Source organism: Leucoraja erinacea, chromosome 22 (assembly GCF_028641065.1).
Source record: "Leucoraja erinacea ecotype New England chromosome 22, Leri_hhj_1, whole genome shotgun sequence".
Taxonomy (NCBI): Eukaryota; Metazoa; Chordata; class Chondrichthyes; order Rajiformes; family Rajidae; genus Leucoraja; species Leucoraja erinaceus.
Window position 1 is genome coordinate 1,523,683 of NC_073398.1, and position 20,860 is coordinate 1,544,542.

At 46.3% G+C, this 20,860-nt stretch overlaps 1 protein-coding gene across 1 annotated transcript in view; it reads left to right on the plus strand.

Annotated features, from left to right (window-relative positions):
* Positions 1-20,860, plus strand: part of LOC129707620 (mitochondrial 10-formyltetrahydrofolate dehydrogenase-like) — a 97,529-nt gene that overhangs the window by 4,819 nt on the left and 71,850 nt on the right. The window contains exons 3-4 of the mRNA XM_055652749.1: positions 7,225-7,459; positions 17,544-17,709. Of these exons, the coding sequence (XP_055508724.1) occupies positions 7,225-7,459; positions 17,544-17,709 (401 nt within the window). The remainder of the gene's footprint in view (positions 1-7,224; positions 7,460-17,543; positions 17,710-20,860) is intronic.

The window sequence follows — 20,860 nt, forward strand, 5'->3', positions numbered from 1 at the left end:
GGATCTCTGGAGAGAAGGACTGGGTGACGTTTTTTAGGTCGAGCCCTTTATTCAGACTTCTTCAGAATGGAGACTAGACAGTGAGACAGAAGCAAAAACAGCTCTTCAACCAACCATGTCCATGCCAAGTATAAAGCACCTATTTGAACTTTTTAGTTTAGTTTTGCATTACCGCGCGAAATGACGCCCTTCGGCTCGTCGAGTCCACGCCGCCCAATTATCTCCATATACTATCCAACAATTTATAATTGGGACAATTTACAATTTTTTCCCCCTCTATATACTTTATCTCTAAATCTCTTTTTAAATCTCTCCACCTCTGGCAGTCTGTGTTCCTGATTTCAGTAACCCTCCTCGGATCCCCCCCCTCAACCTCTTACCCTTTGGTTTTAGAAAGCTGTGCTATGGGGGAAAGTGTCTTCCCATCCACCTGTGCCCCTTATCATCTGTTATCCTCTGTTCCAAGTGCTTCCTATAATGTGGTGATCAGAACTATACCGGATACTCCAGCTGAGGTCCAACTAATGCTTTGTAATGGAAGGAACTGCAGATGCTGGTTCTGCAGAGTCTGAAGAGGCGTCTCGACCCATTCCTTCTCTCCAGAGGTGCTGCCTGTCCCGCTGAGTTACTGCAGCATCTAACGTTTTGTCAAGTTGTATTCTAGCTGTTGCTGTTATTTTGTATGCCCAGGGTGGTTTAGTTTACTGCCACGTGCACTGCAGGCCAGTGAATAGCTTCTGTTTGCATGCTATCCAGTGAAATAACATACCATGCACGCTTACAATCATGCCATCCAAAATGCACAGATATTTAGTGCAAGATATAACATTAAAGTCTGATCGAGTCCGACTAAAGATAGTTCAAAGATCTCCAATGAGGTAGATGGGAGGCCAGGACCGCTCTCTCGCTGATGAGAGAACCGTTCAGTTGCCTGATATCTGCTTGAAAAAAACTGTCCCTGAGTAGACTGCACTCGGAATAGTCACGATGGGCCGAATGGTCTAATTCTGCACCTACCACTTATGGACATGAATTCTTCCCTGATGGGAAAGGGGAGAAGCGGGAGTGGCCGGGGTGTGACTCGTCCTTGATTATGCTGCTGGCCTTGCTGAGGCTGCGTGAGGTGTAGATGGAGTCAATGGAAAGGAGGTTGGTTTGTGTGATGGTCTGGGCTGCGTCCACAACTCTGCAATTCCTTGCAGCCTTGGACAGAGCTGTTCCCAAACTAGGCTGTGATGCATCGCGATAAAATGCTTTCTATGGCTAACCTGGCAAGTATCCATCCTGCAGTTAAAATGCCGGTTCTCACCCAAAATGTTTGTCCCCCCCCCACATGCTGCCTGACCCACTGAGTTCTTGTAGCAGATTCTATTTTGCCCCAGATTCTTGCCTCTGTAGTCTTATGTATCACCACTATCCTGTTTACCATGTTCCCTCTATATTTACCTTTTGCTGCCTTCAGGGATCCTTGGTCTTGTGCTCCAAGAATCCTTAATTTCGCAACACTCCCCTGGGTTCTGTGTACATCGCAGTCCTCTCTAGATGAATTGCTTCATGTTTTTCAGGTGTAGATTCCATCTGCCGTTGCTCTGCCCTCCTGCCAACTCGTTCATATTGTGCTGAACCTATGCCTGCTCATAGTTTATTGTCGCGTGTACCGAGGTACAGTGAAAAGCTTTAGTTGCGTGCTAACCAGTCAGCGGAAAGACAATGCATGATTACAATCGAGCCGTCCACAGTGTACAGATAGAGGGAATAATGTGAATAACATTTAGTGCAAGATGAAGTCCAATCAAAGAGTGCGAGGATCTTCAGTGAGGCAAATGGTAGTGCAGGACTGCTCTTTAGTTGTCGATGGGATGGATGGTTCGGTTACCTGATAACAGCTGGGAAGAATTTGTGTGTTATCTGTGGATTTACTCATTTTACATCTTCGACATTCACATCCAAATCGTTAATTGGTATTGGTTTATTATGTATACTGAAATACAATGGAAAGCTTTTTTTTGTGTGCTATCCAGTCAGGTCAAACAATCAAGCCCTATGTAGGGAGTTCCCCTCTCCCCTGATTCTCAGTCTGAAGAAGGATCTCGACCCAAAACGTCAACTGTTCCTTTTCTTCAGAGATACTGCCTGACCCGCTGTGTTATGTATAGAGTCATACATTGTGGAAACGGGCCCTTCGATACAACTTGCCCACATCGACCAACATGTCCCAGCTCCACTGGTCCCATCTGCCTGCGTTTGCCCCACATCCCTCTAAATGTCCTATTCACATCTCTGTCTAAATGTTTCTTAAACAATTAGTTTGTGTCTACCTTCAGGTTAAATCAGCATCTGCAGTTCCTTCCTACCTATCCAGGTACACAAGGTAGTACAAAGACAAAAACACCAGAATGCCATGTATGGCGTTACAGCTGTAGAGAAAACCAGTCCAGAAGGCCCACAGTGAGATGGGATGGAAGATAGGGATGACAGTGCAGCTTATATGAAAGTCTGATAACAGCGGGAACACGGTGATCGTGAATCTGGTGGTCCCAGCTTTCAAGGTTTTGTATCTTCTGCCCAAAGGGAGAGGGGAGACGAGGGAACACCAGGGTGAAAGTAGTCCTTGATTATGTTGGCTGCTTTCCCAGGGCAGATAGAGTTGAAGGGGTCTGTGTGATGGACAGTTACATTCACATCTCTGCATTTGTTGTAATCCAAAGTCTTGTTTTCTGTACCGACTAACAGTTTATTTTGGTGTTAGTTTGGGTTTTAATTCAAATTTAGTTTAGTTTATAGATACAGCATGGAAACAGGCCCTTCAGCCCACCGAGTCCGTGCCGACCACAGGTCCCCGCACACTAACACTATCGTACGCACGCTAGGGACAATTTACAATTTTACCGAAGCCAATTAACCTACAAACCTGTACTTCTCTGGAGTGTGGGAGGAAACCGGAACACCCGGAGAAAACCCACGCAGGTCACGGGGAGAACGTACAAACTGCGTACAGACAGCACCTGTAGTCAGGATCGAACCAGAGTCTCTGGCACTGTAAGGCAGCAACTCTACCGCTGCGCCACTGTGCTGCCCTGACTGCTTCTGCCAGCTTCCGAGCAACCCGTTTACAATAGATGGGCTCACATTGGTGAGATTCAAGATTCACAGCTGAGACTGGAGGTTAGAGCAGCCTGTGACCCAGGCACTCTGCTCCAGGCTGGCAACGTGTCTCAGCTGCCTGACGTATGGTTTATGATGCAAGAACTAGCTACTCGATCTTGAAATTCGATCCCGTGGGTGGAGCAGTGGAAGTTGGATAGATTCTGACAGGATCAGGAGTGTGTTTCCTGAGGCTGAGGTTAGACAGACGTTGACTAACCCTTGCAGTACCCCAGCTCCTGCACCTTCCTCCCCTTTATACAGATTGGACTCATTGAAGCAGTTTAAAGTGCTCAAACTCCTGGGCTGCTGCTCCTCTTCCTCTTGCAGCTCAGCTGCCGGATTGTTTTCTTGGCCTTCACCCACCCCCTCTCCCTCCATTCATCCGCAGCAGCTTATCCTCTCCCCACACACACTTCTGGATAACCCTGCCCTATTGTTGCATAAAACACAGAACAGTGCATCACAAAACACGCCCTTCTGCCCACAATGTCTGAGCTGCACATTTTTTTTAATTGTTTATATTTCGCAGTAGAATTAGGCCATTCGGTCCATCAAGTCTACTCCGCCATTCAATCATGACTAATCTATCTCTCCCTCCTAACCTCATTCTCTTGCCTTCTCCCCATAACCCTTGACACCCGTAGTAATCAAGAACCTGTCTATCTCTACCTTAAGTATATCCATTGATAGCCTCCATGGCCGCCTGTGGCAATGAATTCCACAGATTCACCACCGTCTGACTAAAGAAATTCCTCCTCATCTCGTTCCTAAAGGTACGTCCTTTCATTCTAAAGGTTTCAAAGGTCTTTTATTGTCACATGTACCAATTAAGGTACAGTGATATGCAAATTACCATACAGCCATACCAAAAAAAAGCAACAAGACACACGACTACTTAAAATTTAACATAAACATCCACCACACCAGGTTTCCCACATTCCTCACTGTGATGGGAGGCAATAAAGTCCACACTTCTTCCTCTTTATTCTCCCGCAGTCGGGGCAGTTGAACCATCTGTCAGGGTGATTGAAGCTTCCACGTCAGGGCGGGCGAAACTCCTGCTGCTTGGAGTTTTCTCGAAGTCGGTCTCCAACCAGAGACGGCGGGTTCCATGAGGTTAAGTCCGCAAGCACCCATGGTTGGAGCTCCGAGGACGACCCCTGACAAAGGGATCACGGGCGCCGTGATGTTAAAGTCCCGTAGGTGCCCGCGGTGGAGCTCTTAAAACTCGACCTTCAGTAAAGGCGGCCAACTCCTCAATGTTGGGCCGCAGTGCAGATGGATATACGAGCTAAAGAACACTAAAAACATACATTTAACACATACTATTAAAACACAAAGAAGGAAGGGAACATACAGATTGTTGGCAAGGCAGCCATTGCTAGCGCCACCCAGTGAATTCTGAGGCTATGACTGGTCCTAGACTCACCCACTAGTGGAAACATCCTCTCCACATCCACTCTATCCTGGCCTTTCACTATTTGGTACGTTTCAATGAGGTCCCCCCCCCCTCATTCTTCTTAACTTCAGTGAGTGGAGCCAGTGCAGCCAAATGCTCATCATATGTAAACCCACTCATTCCTGGGATAATTCTCGTAAACCTCCTCTGGACCCTCTCCAGAGCCAGCACATCCTTCTGCAGATATTGTGCCCAAAATTGTTCACAATACTCCAAATGCAGCCTGGCCAGCGCCTTATAGAGTCTCAGCATTACATCCCTATTTTTGTATTCGACCCCTCTTGAAATAAATGCCTTGAATTTGCGTAACATTGGTTGCCTTCTTCATGACATGAGGCCAGGCTATCACTTATCTACCTGCACACAGGCCATATCCCTCCATTGCCTGCATATCCATTGGCCTATCCAAAAGTATTTTTAAATGCCACTAACGTACCTGCTTCAACCACTGCCTCCAACAGCGTGTTCCAGGCACTCACCACCCTCTGTGTAAAAACAAACTTGCCCCGCACATCTCTCAACTTTCCTCCTCTTACTTTAGACCGATGTCCTGGAGTATTTGATTTTTCCACCCATGAAAAAAGACTGTCTATCCTATCTATGCCTCCCTTAATTTCCATCCGCAGCTTTCGGCGTGCCAGTGAAAACAATGCAAGTCTGTCCAACCACTCCCTGTTGCTAATACCCTCTAATCCAGGTATTGCTCTGCTAAATCTCCTCTGCACCATTTCCAAAGCTTCCTCATTCTTCCTGTGATAGGGCGACCAGACTGCACACAATACTCAAACTACGGCCCAACCCAAAATAATATAAAACATCCTGATACCCACAACCCTGGCCTATTTAAAGCAGGATTACCATATGCCGTCTTTACCACACTATCTACTTGTGTTGCCATTTTCAGGGAGTTATGGACATTGACTGCAAGATCTCTCTATATAATGTTGTGTAGGGTCAAGCCATTAATTGTATATTTTGTCCTTACATTTGAGCTCCCAAAGTGCAACATCTTACACTTGCTCAGATTAAATTCCACCTGCCGTTTCTCTGCCCATTTCTGTAGCTGATCTATATCCCGCTGTATACTTTGACAGCCTTCCTCACAGTCCACGACCCGAACAATCTAGGTGCCATCTACAAACTTACTAACCACTGTACACTGTGGTTGGCTCGATTGTAATCATGTACTGTCTTTCCACCGGCTGGTAGGCATGTAACAAAATGTGCCCTGAGGGGGATGTGGACACATGTGCAAGTCTCTTCAGTCTTAGTTTAGAGATACATTGTGTAAAAAGGTTCGTTTTTGCTTCAAACAGATAACAACACAAAAGTTAGTAATACAGTAATGTCTTTATTTCGCCAGGTGGGGTGGGATCAACTCTGACAGTATGTAAAATACACACTACAGAGTCTCTCTTTCACCACACACAGAGGTAATGTTCAATCAGATATATTTATAATCAGCAATTCTTTCTCTCACAGCATTATGCAGCCTTTTGCCTGTTAAAATCAGAGGATTGACAGGTTCTTCCGATAGAGGAAAGGTTAGCCCATATATGGTTATGCAGAAGGAGCTATTTTTTGCAGATTCAAGCACTCTTGTTTTTTGACCTTGTTGGTCTATTTTTTGTACATTACAATCTGTAGAGTAAATGGTAGGAACGAATTGTCTGAACATTTTTCTGATTGCTTATATCATAGAAAAAAACATTCACGTTCTTGTGCTGTAATCTCGCTCGTGTTGCAGAAGAAAGGTGAAAACATTCATGGTATTGTGCAGAACTCTCACTTGTGTAGTAGGAGAACGTTTAGGCATTCATTTTATTGCTTCTAAATCTACAGCAGAATCCATTTTGTAACTTCTAAATCTTTAAACCCATTCAGACCCTTCGGCCCATAGCATCCGCACCAACCAGCGATCCCCGCACACTAACACTAGGGACAATCTACATTTATACCAAACCAATTAGCCTACAAACCTGCACGTCTTTGGAGTTCGGTAGGAAACTGCAGTTCCCCAGAGAAAACCCACGGGGAGAACGTACAAACTCCATACAGACAACATCTGTAGTCAGGATGGAACCTGGCTCTCCGGAGCTGTAAGGCAGCAACTCTACCGCTGCACCACTCAATGCTGATGAATTTCCATTGATTCTTCCACTCACTTGGTCAGAGTACCAGGAGTGGGTGCCACTCAGGCTCTCATGGACGTTCCCAGACGGGTGATAAGGTTCCAGTGCAGGGGTTTGAAGTGTATTGTCTATCATCCTGCTTACCATTTGTGTGTTAGTCACAGAAGTGGATCTGCAATCACCCAGTACAATCGCTGCTCACTTTGAAATCTCTACCCCAACAGCAACATTTCTTACTTCAATTATGTCATTCCCCTTATCGTGTATCTGCACACTGTGAATGACTTGATTGTAACAGTGTATTGTCTGACTGGTTAGCACGCAACAAAAGCTTTTCACTGTACACGTGACAATACACTAAACTAAACTCTGTTTGTTCAAATGCCATTACCATGTGAAAGGCAGGTTGTTTAATACCATGGGGGGAGGAACCAGAGCTGGAAGCGAATGTTACAGAAACTGACTGTAAACTAATTGTCTCCTCAGCGGTGGCCGCGGACAAGGATGGAACACCAGTCTTTAAGTTCCCCAGATGGCGGCTGAAGGGAAAGCCCATTGCTGATGTGGTTGAAGCCTACAAATCTGTCGGAGCAGAGCTCAACGTGCTCCCGTTCTGCAGCCAGTTCATCCCCATGGATGTTATTAACCACCCGAGGCATGGATCAATCATTTACCACCCGTCCCTGCTCCCCCGCCACAGGGGTGCAGCTGCTATCAACTGGTAAGAACATCACGCCACAAGGCCAAGTTAAACGCTGTGTGCTCCAAGTTTTGTTTAGAGTTACAGTACGGAAACGGGCCCTTTGGCCCATCGAGTCCGCGCCGACCAGCGATCCCCACACACTAACACTATCCTACACACTAGGGACAATTTACACTTATACCAAGCCAATTAATCTACATACCTGTGCGTCTTTGGAGTGTGGGAGGAAACCGAGGATCTCAGAGAAAACCCACGCAGTCAAAGGGAGAACGTACAAACTCCGCACAGACAGCACCTGTAGCCAGGATGTAACCCGGGTCTCTGGCTTTGTAAACGCTGTAAGACAGCAACTCTACTGCTGCGCCACCATGCCGGCCTTGAAATTATATGTGCTATGAAGATCTGGTCAACCTTTGAAGCTCATTGCACAGAAAACATTTCAGCCTTTGCAGATTTCGATGTGGTCTCAACAGTAAACGTTGTCATGAAATCTTTCCTACTTAGCCACCTTGTTTAAACTATGGTAACGCTCTGGGTAGTGTTGTAGAGCAGAGGGATCTAGGGAGTGTGGGTGCATGATTCCTTGAAGGTGGAGTCGCAGGTGGATCGGGTGGTCAAAAAGGCTTTTGGTACATTGACCTTCATCAGCCAGAGTATTGAATATAGAAGTTGGGAGGTCATGTTGCAGTTGTATAAGACGTTGGTGAGGCCACATTTAAAATATTTTGTTCAGTTCTGGGCCCCATGTTATAGGAAAGATGTTGTGCTGGCCTTTATAAATTAGAGCATTGAGTATAGAAGTTGGGATGTAATGTTAAAATTGTACAAGGCATTGGTGAGGCCAATTCTGCAGTATGGTGTACAATTTTGGTCGGGGACAAGAAAGGAAAAAGGAGGAGGAGCCCGCCTAATTATAGGAAGGACGTCAACAAAATAGAGAGAGTACAGAGGAGATTTACTAGAATGTTGCCTGGGTTTCAGCAACTAAGTTACAGAGAAAGGTTGAACAAGTTAGGGTTTTATTCTTTGGAGTGCAGAAGGTTAAGGGGGGGACTTGATAGAGGACTTTAAAATGATGAGAGGCATAGACAGAGTTGACGTGGATAAGCTTTTCCCACTGAGAGTAGGGAAGATTCAAACAAGGGGACATGACTTGAGAATTAAGGGACAGAAGTTTAGGGGTAACATGAGGGGGAACTTCTTTACTCAGAGAGTGGTGGCTGTGTGGAATGAGCTTCCAGTGAAGTTGATGGAGGCAGGTTCGTTTTTATCATTTAAAAATAAATTGGATAGTTATATGGACGGGAAAGGAATGGAGGGTTATGGTCTGAGCGCAGGTATATGGGACTAGGGGAGAATATGCGTTCGGCACGGACTAGAAGGGTCGAGATGGCCTGTTTCCGTGCTGTAATTGTTATATGGTTAAGTTGGAAAGGGTACAGAAAAGATTTACGAGGATGTTGCCAGGACTCGAGAGAGTCCAATCTATTGGGAGAGGTTGAGCAGGCTGGGACTCTATTTCCTGGAGCACAGGAGGATTAGGGAAGATCTTATAATATCATATGTATAAAATTATGAGAGAAATAGATCGGGTGGACGCACAGAGTCTCTTGCCAGAGTGGTAGAATCAAGAAGCAGAAGGCAAGGTGAAGTGGTAAAGATTTTATAGGAACCCGAGGGGTAACTTTTTCACACAGAGGGTGGTGGGTGTATGGAACAAGCTGCCAGAGGAGGTAGTTGAGGCAGGGACTATTGCAACGTTTAAGAAGCAATTAGACAGGTACATGGATAGGACGGGTTTAGAGAGATATGGGCTAAATGTAGGCTGGTGGTACCAGTGTAGATGGGACATGTTGGTCGGTGTGGGCAAGTTGGACCGAAGGGCCTGTTTCCACGCTGTATGACTATTCCGTTTCTATTGATTGTTCATGAATACCCAAACAAATTATTCCCAGATTCCTTCTCCCACAGGGAGCTGCCTGTTGTACCTTCATACCTAGCTGGACCAGTGGTTCGTTTTCTAAGGAAGGGAGGTTGTTTCAAATCTCTCGGAAGGAACTGCATATGCTGGCTTATACCAAAGATAGACTCAAAATGCAGGAGTAACTCAGCAGGTCATGGAGGATCTCTGGAGTAAAAGGAAGGATGATGTCTCAGGACAACCCTTCTTCAGACTGAAAGTTGAGGGAAGGGAACTGGAGGTAAAAAATGGCCAGAAAAAAGCAGGGCCAGCACTTTGTGTTTATCTTTGGTTAATAATAGTAGTATATGTGTTATCCCCAGTGAGGGAGCACAGGAAGGCTGCAGAGAAAGTCAAGGTCCACGGCAACACCAATGATGCAGGTTCTTGAGGAGTTGCTCGCTGCACAGATGGCAGAACCTGGGGGCACATCTCAAGGTAGTTTTGCAAGCTTCTTGCACGGTGAGGAGTGATGGTAATGCCAGTGTGTGGAGCTGTGCCAATGTTGGAGGGAAGGGTTCATGTAGGGGGGTTAATGGATATCTGTTGAAAATGTTATTGGGGAAAATCAATGGAGGAATGGGGTTACTTTCATAAGTTCATAACTTATAAGAGCAGAATTAGGGCATTCAGACCATCAAGTCCACTCTGCCATTCAATCATGGCTGATCTATCTTTCCCTCTCAACCCCATTCTCCTGCTTTCTCCCCGTAGCCCCACTGGCACCTGTACTAATCCAGAATCTGTCTATCCCTGCCTTCAAAATATCTATTGACTTGGCCTGTGTGGCAATGAATTCCACAGATTCACCACCCTCTGACGAAAGAAATTCCTCCTCATCTCCTTTCTGAAGGTACGTCTTTTTATTCTGAGGCTGTGGCCTCTGGTCCTAGACTCTCCCACTAGCGGAAACATCCTCTCCACATCTACTTTGAGAACCAGCTGGATTTAATATGTTGAATGGCCTCGTCACATGCAAATATGAAATGGAGCGTTTTAGAAAGATAAGCCAGTGAATGTTGGCTCTCATCTCAACATGATGATTGGCCGACAAAAATGCTGGAGAAATTCAGCGGGTGAGGCAGCATCTATGGAGCGAAGGAAATAGTCAACGTTTTGAGTCGAAACACTTCTTCAGAATTTTTGTGGGGATGGTGAGGGGGGGGGGGTGCGGGGGGGCGGGAGGAAGAAAGGAAGAGGTGGATCCAGTGGCCTGAGGGAGAGCTGGGAAGGGGAGGAGAAAGTGAGGACTACTTGAAATTGGAGAAGCCAATGTTCATACCGCTGGGGTGTAAACTGCCCAAGCAAAATATGACGGTGGAGGAACAGCTGGCCATGGACGAGGCCTAGGATAGAAGGGTCGGATTAAGAATGGGAGGGGGAATTGAAGTGCTGAGCCACCGGGAGATCAGGTTGGTTATTGCGAACCGAGCAGAGGTGTTGGGCAAAGCGATCGCTAAGCCTACGCTTGGTCTCACCGATGTGGGGCAGCTGATACCTAGAGCAGTGGATGCAATAGATGGGGTTGGAGGAGGTGCAGGTGAACCTCCATCGCACCTGGAAAGACTGCTTGGGTCCTTGAATGGAGTCAAGGGGGGAGGTAACGTGACAAGTGTACCATTTATTTTGGTTGCAAGTGAAAGTGCCCGGAGAGGGGGTGGTTTGGGTGGGAAGGGACGGGTTGACCAGGGAGTTACGGAGGGAACGGTCTCTGTGGAAAGCAGACAGGGGAGGAGATGGGAAGATGTGGCCGGTGGTGGGATCACGTTGGAAGTGGCGATGATTGGTCATTCATTTTGAATTGTATTTACTTCTTGTATCCAGGAATAAAAGTAAATTAAATGTAGCACCAACAAATAGAATGATGAAGTTGTTGAATTATGGTCACGATCATACTGTTTGTGCTAGGGAACACTGTCGGCCTGCTCCACACCAGTATCATGTACCTAGCAGTTGTTCTCAATGCCTTCAACTGCCTGGTGTCTCAACTGTCGAGTCAGAGTGACGCTAAACTCCCTCTTGGGAAGCGCAGCGTAGGTTCACAAGGCTAATTCTCGGGATGGCGGGACTGTCGTATGCTGAGAGAATGGAGCGGCTGGGCTTGTATACCCTGGAATTTAGAAGGATGAGGGGGGATCTTATTGAAACATATAAGATTATTAAGGGTTTGGACACACTAGAGGCAGGAAACATGTTCCCAATGTTGGGGGAGTCCAGAACCAGGGGCCACAGTTTAAGAATAAGGGGTAAGCCATTTATAACGGAGATGAGGAAACTCTTTTTCACACAGAGAGTTGTGAGTCTGTGAAATTCTCTTCCTCTGAGGGCAGTGGAGGCCGGTTCTCTGGAAATTTTCAAGAGAGAACGAGATAGGGCTCTTGAAGATAGCGAGTCGGGTGATATGGGGAGGAGGCAGGAACGGGGTACTGATTGTGGATGATCAGCCATTGATGGTGGTGCTGGCTCGAAGGGCCGTATGGCCTACTCCTCAACCTACTGTATTGTCTATTGTCTAACAGTGTTTATTGTCATATGTCCCAGATAGAACAATGAAATTCCTACTTGCAGCAGCACTACAGAATATATAAACTGTAATAAACAAAGGTTGTGTGTGTGTGTGTGTGTTATATACCCCCACTCATGTCTCCTCAGTACCCTGCAGCTCTGCCCTTGCTCCCCTCCCAATAATCCAACCGAGTCCCCCTAGTCCTTACCTTCCACCCCATCAGCCGTCGCATACAACACATAATCCTCTGAGCTTTTCGCCGCCTCCAACGGGATCCTAACACTAGTCACATCTTCCCATCTCCACCCCTTTCCGCCTTCCGCAGAGACCATTCCCTCCGCTACTCCCTGGTTAACTCATCCCTTCCCACCCAAACCACCCCTTCCCCAGGTACCGCAGAAGATGCAACACCTGTCCCTATACCTCCCCCCTCGACTCTGTCCAGGGACCCGGACAGACCTTTCAGGTTAGGTAGAGGATCACTTGCACCTTCTCCAACCTCATCTACTGTATCCGTTGTTCAAGATGTGGACTCTTGTACATTGGTGAGACCAAACGCAGACTGGGCAATCGTTTCGCTGAACACCTTCGCTCAGCCCGCCTGGACCTTCCTGATCTCCCGGTTGCTAAACATTTTCATTCTCCTTCCCATTCCCACACTGACCTTTCTGTCCTCAGTCTCCTCCAATGTCAGAGTGAGGCTAAATACAAATTGAAGGAACAGCACCTCATATTTCACTTGGGCAGCTTACAGCCCAGTGGTATGAATACTGATTTCTCCAACTTCAAGTAACCCCGGCATTCCCTCTCTCTCTGTCCCTCCCTCACCCAAGTCGCACTTGCTTCTCGTTTTCACTCAACAAACAGCTAACAATGGCCTGTTTCCTTTATCATCATTACGTTTTTGCATATGTCTAATTCATTGTTCTTTATCTCTCCATATCACCATCTATATCTCTCGTTTCCCTTATCCCTAACTTGTCTGATGAAGGGTCCCGACCTGAAATGTCACCCATTCCTTCTCTCCTGAGATGTTGCCTGTCCCGCTGAGTTGCTCCAGCTTTTTGTGTCTATCTTCTGTGTGCATGTGTGTATGTGCATGAGTGTGTATATATGTGTGTGGCTCTGTGTATACACACACGTTATTTGGAGGTTGTCTTGTTTAATAGCCCAATGGCTGAAACTAGGAGCCTAAAAACGGTAACATCCAGGTTCAGGAACAGTTTCTTCCCTTCAGACACATACCACTCTGGCAACCACTCATTTCACTCCTGCCAGAGTGGTGTGTGTCTGTGATAAGGCTGCCTGCCCGTCAGAGTGAATACAGTTGTGAACGTTACAGGTGATGGGCAATAAATGCTGGCGTCTGGCAACGCCCAAATTCTGAGAAAGAATAGCTGAAAAAGGGTGGAGACTACAAATGGAAAGTAAGATTAATAACATAGCAGTAATGCAAATATGTTCATTTGAATACAAGAAAAGGGAATGAGGCTATGGTGCTGAAGAGGTCTTTTTCAAAAATATTATGAGATGTGTGTAATAGTTGTGTTATGCCGACTACATGGAAGTCTGTGTTGTAATGAATGTTCTTAGGGAGATTAATATCTATTTGTTTTCAATTGCTGTATCAAATCGATTATATTTGGAAGTCGTCTGTAGAGGATTGTATTAATAATGTACATGTGTGTTTGGTTTAGAGATACTGGGATAATTTTAGATTAGTTCAGAGATACAGCACGGAAACAGACTCTTTGACCCACCGAGTCCGCACCGACCAGCGATCCCCACACACTAACACTGTGCTTCACACAGGGGATCATTTACAATTATACCAAGCCAATTAGCCTACCTAGTATGTCTTTGTAGTGTTGGAGAAAACCCATGCAGTAACAGCGAGATCGTGCAAACTCCGTACACACAGCACCCGTAGTCAGGATCGAACACGGGTCCCTGGCTCTGTAAGGCAGCAACTCTATCGCTGTACCACCGTGCCTCCCTTAAACCCACGTGTTAAACCTACCAACATGCCTATTCCCCATTATATTGTTTTAAAGATTTGATTTTGTCTATCAACTATATTCTTAAGTGAAGATGAGCTCATTTTTGTGAAACATTTATTATTCAGTAAACTGTTCCTTACGTAATCCCTGTTTAGAAAATTTGGCAAGCACCACACAATTTATATATGTGATTTTCATGGTTAAATTAGTTGTTGCTCTTTGTAATTGAATGCCATTAAATAATTGAAATCAAATCATTACAGTGCTCCGCCTCATCATGGCATGAAGCAGTGATCTCTTGTGAAAGCAGACAGTATCCTATTCATTCTTCATCCCAGTCTGCGCTGGCTTTCAGGCCACATGTTTTGTACCGCGACCAGTAACCAATTAAAAGTGTATTCATCTTTTCTTGCCGTACCATACTACTTATTATCATAGTACTGAAAGGGCAGGAAAAGATTCAACACACTTTTAACTGCTCACTGGCTGAAGAAGGGTCTCGATCTGAAACGTTGTCTCCAGAGATGCTGCCCGTCCCAATGAGTTTAGTCTAGAGATACCGCGTGGAAGCAGGCCCTTCGGCACACCGAGTCTGCACCGACCAACGATCCCCTCACATTAATACTACCCTCCACACACACACGGGTCAATTTTTTACATTTATGCCAAGCCAATTAACCTACAAACCTGGACGTCTTTGGTGTGTGGGAGAAAACCAAAGACCTTGCAGAAAACCCACACAGGTCACGGGGAGAACGTACGAACTCTGTACAGACTGCACCTGTAGTCAGAATCGAAACTGGGGCTCTGGCGCTTCAAGGCAGCAACTCTACCGCTGCGCCACCGTGCCACCCATTTACTCCACCTTTTTGTGTCTATCTTCGCTTCAAGCCAGCATCTGCAGTTTCATCCTTCACTTAATATAATTGTAACTTGCTATGTTGAAGTAAGATTCTCCTTCTCTCCCCACTGACTCTTTTGCCAATTACTTGTCAAAATCAGTCATATTATCTGCTCTCGGTGGTAAAACCAGGGCCTTATCATTGTGCCATTGAAGGGCTCCTTGACAGTGGTGCAGCAGGTAGTGCTGCTGCCTCATAGTTCCAGCAACATGGGTTCAGTACTGTTCTTGAATGCCAGCTTATGGATTTTACATGCCCTCCCGGGCATCATGTGCATTTAACGACACAGAGTGCTGGGGGCACTCAGCGGGTCAGGCACCATCTCTGGTGAACGTGGATGTGTGATGTTTTGGGTCGGGACTCTTCTTCAGACTGATTGTGGGAGGGGTTTGTAGTTGGAAGGGAAGAGGGGAAGGGCAAAGTCTGGCAGGTTGCATCAATACCATGGCTACAACAGCAGGCCAGAGTCTGGGAGAGGCTTGCCTTCTGACACCTCAAAGCCTTTCCACTGTAGAGAAGGCTCAACCAAGATTGCCTGGAGGAGAGCACTCCCAAAAACGCTCTGGAAGCCTAGCACCACCTCGGATAAAGCAGCGTGTATAGTTCACACCACATCAAACACTATAAACCAGAGTACAGTGATATAGTGACGATGGTTGTCAGAAATTGCAGCAGGGTCTTGAACAAGTGGGTAGTTGGGCAGAGGAATCCTTGATGGAATTTAACAGAGCAATGTGAGGTGTTGCATTTTGAGAAGTCTAACATGGGCAGGATGTACACAGTAAATTAATCTGTGGCTTTAATGTGTAATGTGTATCACCAATTAAATGCGTTGGAGTTATGGAGTAAATGGTGTAATAGAGTCATGCATTGATACGGTGAGGAAACAGGCCCGTCAGCCCAACCTCACCGGCCAACGTGTCCCATCTACACTCGTCCCACCTGCCTACATTTGGCCCATGTCCCTCTAAACCAGTCCTATCCATGTACCTGTCTAATTGCTCATTAAACGTTTCTCAACTACCTCTTTCGGCAGCTCATTCCGTTCATCCACCACCCTTTGAATGAAAATGTTGCCTCTCAGGTTACTATAAAATCATTCCCCCCCTCGCCTTAAACCTATGCCCTCTGGTTATTGATTCCCCTACTTTGGGCAAGAGACTCTGCGTCTACGCGATCTATTCCTCTCATCATTTTATACACCTCTATAAGATCATCCCTCATCCTCCTGCACTCCAAGAGTAGAGACCCAGCCTGCTCAACCTCTCCCTTTTGCTCAGACCCTCTAGTCCTGGCAACATCCTCATACTGGCTTTGATCGGAGTCGTAGGGGGTCGTGAGGTTCGAGCCTGAGGGGTGACCTGGTGTGAGGGACAGGCGGACACCATATCTTCCCTAGTGTGAAACATGAAGTTCTGAGCTCACTGGGCTTTCTGGTTGTGCATGTGTGGTGTGTCCCAGAGATAGCAGTTGCCCACACAGCCCAAAGCCTCCTCAGCCATGTTTGGATCTGGCCACTGGGTTAGATTTACCTCCTTCAAACCCCCTTATTTATCTGCTCTACTGCAGAGGTTAATGTCATGGTCAATGGTTTCTTCATTGTCACGTGTACCATGTACCATGACATACAGCTCTGCAAGATTATCCCCGGACATCAGTACAAACACCCCGTTCAGTACAGAACAGCCCACTGGGTCCACATGCAAGAGGCTCCATTTTACAGTTGCAGCTGTAGCTGGTAACAAAGGCCAGTTACGGCCTGCGCCTCCATTCCGGTCATCCTGTGATCCGATGTCGCTCTCCTCACCTGCCACTGAGGACAGAGGGAAGGAAGGTGACGCCTGCTGATTAGATCTGGAGCATAGTTTGGGAACAAATCCATCCAACACCGCAAGAAATTCCAGTGAATTGTGGACACAGCCCAGAACATCACACAAACCAACCTCCCTTCCACTGACTCCATTTACACCTCACGCTGCCTCAGCAAGGCCTGCAGCATCATCGAATACGAGTCGCACCCCGGACACGTCCTCTTCTCCCCTCTCCCGTCAGGCAAAAGGTACAGGGGTGGCACAATGGTGCAGCGGTGGAGCTACTGTTGTACAGCGCCAGAGACCCAGGTTCCACTCTGACTTTGGCTGCTGCCTGCACGGAGTTTGTATGCTCTCGCTGTGACCTGTGTGCGTTTTCTCCGAGATCCTCGGTTCCCTCCCGCACTCCAAAGACGTACAGGTTTGTAGGTTAATTGGCTGGGTATAGATTTAAAATTGTCCCTAATTTATGTAGGGTAGTGTTAATGTGCAGGGTTCGCTGGTTGGTGAGGACTCGGTGGACTGAAGGGCCTGTTTCTCATGAAGGGCCTAAATCTCTAAACTAAAGTGTGAAAACTCACATCTCCAGATTCAGGGACAGTTTCTTCCCAGCTGTTACCAGGCAACTGAATCATCCCACCACAACCAGAGAGGAGTTCTGAACCTCATTGGTGACCCTTGGACTATCCTAGATCGGACCTTGCTGGCTTTAACTTGCACTGAACATTATTCCCTTTATCATGTATCTATACACTGTAAATAGCTCGATTGTAATCATGCATTGTCTTTCCGCTAACTGGGTAGCACGCAGCAAAAGTTTTTCACTGTACACGTGACAATAAACTGTAACTGTAACTCCCTGGGGTCTGCCTTGAAGCCAGAGACTGCAGAGGAACTGTTAAACATGTGTTCTTTGTGTGTAGGACCCTTATTCATGGAGATAAGACTGCAGGTTTCACCATTTTCTGGGCAGATGATGGATTGGACACGGGTCCCATTCTGCTGCAGAGGCAATGCGACGTTGAGCTGAACGACACCGTGGACTCGCTGTACAACCGCTTCCTGTATCCCGAAGGAATAACTGCAATGGTAAGCGATGCTCGCATCCCCCTGTTTAGTGCAGTATAGAGAGACAGCATGCAAACAGGCACTTCGGCCCAACGAGTCCATGCTGACCAACATCCACCCGTACACTAGTTCCATCCTGCACACTAAGGATAATTTGCAGAAGCCAATTAACCAACAAACCTGCATGTCTTTAGAATGTAGGAGGAAACTGGAGCATCCGGAGTCACAGGGAGAATATACAAACTCCGTGGAGGAAGGAACTGCAGATGCTGGCTTATACCAAAGATAGACGCAAAATGCAGGAGTAACTCAACGGATCAGGCAGTATCACTGAAGAAAAGGAATAGGTGATGTTTCGGGTCAATCAGAAGAAGTGTCTTGACCCAAAATGTCACCTATTCCTTTTCTCCAGAGAGGCTTCCTGATTAACTGAGTTACTCAAGCATTTTGTATCTATCCATGTACAAACTCCATACAGACAGCACCCGTGGTCAGGATCAAACCCGGGTCTCTGGTGCTGAAAGGTAGCACTCTCCCACTGCGCCACCGTGCTGACCTGTTCTGGTTTATACACTTCTCACAGTATGATTCAAGGTTGAGGGGCAAACTGCTTTGAGGATTGTCTGAAGAAGGGTCTTGACCTGAAACATCACCTATTCCTTTTCTCCAGAGATGCTGCCTGACCCGCTGACTTACTCCAGCATGTTGTGTCTACCATCGGTTTAAACAAGCATACACAGTTCCTTCCTACACTTTGTAGAGGGTTGTTAAGTCAGCATTCACTTGCACAAGGATTTACAAAATGGTTCTGAATGTTACCAACTTCTCACACATCCCTCACCTGAGCCGACTTTCCCACTCCTGCACTTCGCTACAATGCATGAGATGCAGCTACATGCAGGAAGAACACTGTTCCTTCTGTGCGGATCATTCTGAGGCATTCCCTCCACCCTACTGCAGGTTGAGGTACGGTGCTCTCAAGTGTGTGTTTAGTGTGTAGGATAGTGTTAGTGTATTGAGATGGCTGGTCGGCACAGACTTGGTGGGCACCGTATCTGCGCCCGTATCTCTAAACAAAACACAAACTTAATATTCCAGCAATACCCCAAAATACCAAACGTGGCATGATCACCTCATTAACACAGCCGACATTTACCTTGGGAAATCAATTAGTTTGTGTACAGTGCCCTCTGTAATGTTTGGGACAAAGACCCATCATTTAGGATAGTTGTCCATTGAATGGGGAAAGGAGTAAGCAAAGCAAGTGGAGTCAGTTCACCCCAAGTTGGGTTAGTCGGTCATCAAGGAAACAATTTAATCAGGTGCAGGATCAGTTCATTCAAAAGAGGAAGAAAGATTCCAAGGATAGTAAGGGGCAACTGTGGCTGACAAGGGGCATCAGGGACAGTATAAAAATAAAAGAGAACATAGCAAAGATGAGCGGGAAGCAAGAGGATTGTGTAATGTTTAAAGAGCAACAGAAGATAACTAGAAAGGCAATACGGGGAGAAAAGATGAGGTACGAAGGCAAGCTAGCCAAGAATATAAAGGAGGATAGTAAAGCTTCTTTAGGAATGTGAAGAGGAAAAATATAGTTAAGACCAAAGCTGGACCCATGAAGACTGAAAAAGGTGAATTAATTATGGGGAACAGGGAAATGGCAGGAGTTGAACAGGTACTTTGGATCTGTCTTCACTAAGGAGGACACAAACAATCTTCCTGACATACTCGTGGCCAGAGGATCTGGGGTGACGGAGGAACTGAAGGAAATCCACATTAGGCAGGAAATTATGTTGGGTAGACTGATGGGACTGAAAGCTGATAAATCCCCAGGGCCTGATGGTCTGCATCCCAGGAAGTGGCTCTAGAAATCGTGGATGGATTGGTGATAATTTTCCAATGTTCTATAGATTCAGGATCAGTTCCTGTGGATTAGAGGGTAGCTAATGTTATTCCAGTTTTTAAGAAAGGAGAGAGAGAGAAAACGGGGAATTATAGATCAGTTACCCTGACATCGGTAGTCGGGAAGATGCCGGAGTCAATTATAAAAGATGAAATAGCGGCACATTTGGATAGAAGTATCAGGATCGGTCCGAGTCAGCATGGATTTATGAAGGGAAAAATCATGCGTAATTAATCTTCTGGAATTCTTTGAGGACGGAACTTGGAAAATGGACAAGGAAGAGCCAGTGGATGTAGTGTACCTGGACTTTCAGAAAGCATTTGAGAAGGTCCCACATAGGAGATTAGTGGGCAAAATTAGAGCACATGGTATTGGGGGTAGAGTGCTGACATGGATAGAAAATTGGTTGGCAGACAGGAAACAAAGAGTAGGGATTAACGGGTCCCTTTAAGAATGACAGGCAGTGACTAGTGGGGTACCGCAAGGCTCAGTGCTGGGACCGCAGCTATTTACAACATTCATTAATGATTTAGATGAAGGGATTAAAAGTAACATTAGCAAATTTGCAGATTACACAAAGCTGGGTGTCAGTGTGAACTGTGAGGAGGATGCTATGAGGAAGCAGGGTGACTTGGACAGGTTGGGTGAATGGGCAGATGCATGGCAGATGCAGTTTAATGTGGATAAATGTGAGGTTATCCATTTTGGTGGCAAGAACAGGAAGGCAGTTTATTATCTAAATGGTGTCAAATTGGGAAAAGGGGAAGTACAACGGGATCTGGGGGTCCTTGTTCATCAGTCACTGAAAGTAAGCATGCAGTTACAGCAGGCAGTGAAGAAAGCGAATGGCATATTGGCCTTCATATCAAGAGGAGTTGAGTATAGGAGCAAAGAGGTCCTTCTGCAGTTGTACAGGGCCCTAGTGGGACCACACCTGGAGCATTGTGTGCAGTTTTGGTTTTTAAATTCAAGGAAGGACATTCTTACTATTGAGGAAGTGCAGCGTAGGTTCACAAGATTAATTCCCGGGATGCCGGGACTGTCATATGTTGAAAGAATGGAGCGATTGGGCTTGTATACACCAGCATTTAGGATGAGAGGGGATCTTATTGAAACATATAGGATTATTAAGGGATTGGACACGTTAGAGGCAGGAAACATGTTCCCGATGTTGGGGGAGTCCAGAACCGGGGCCACAGTTTAAGAATAAGGGGGGCCACAGTTTAAGAATAAGGGGTAGGCCATTTAGAACGGAGTTGAGGAAAAACT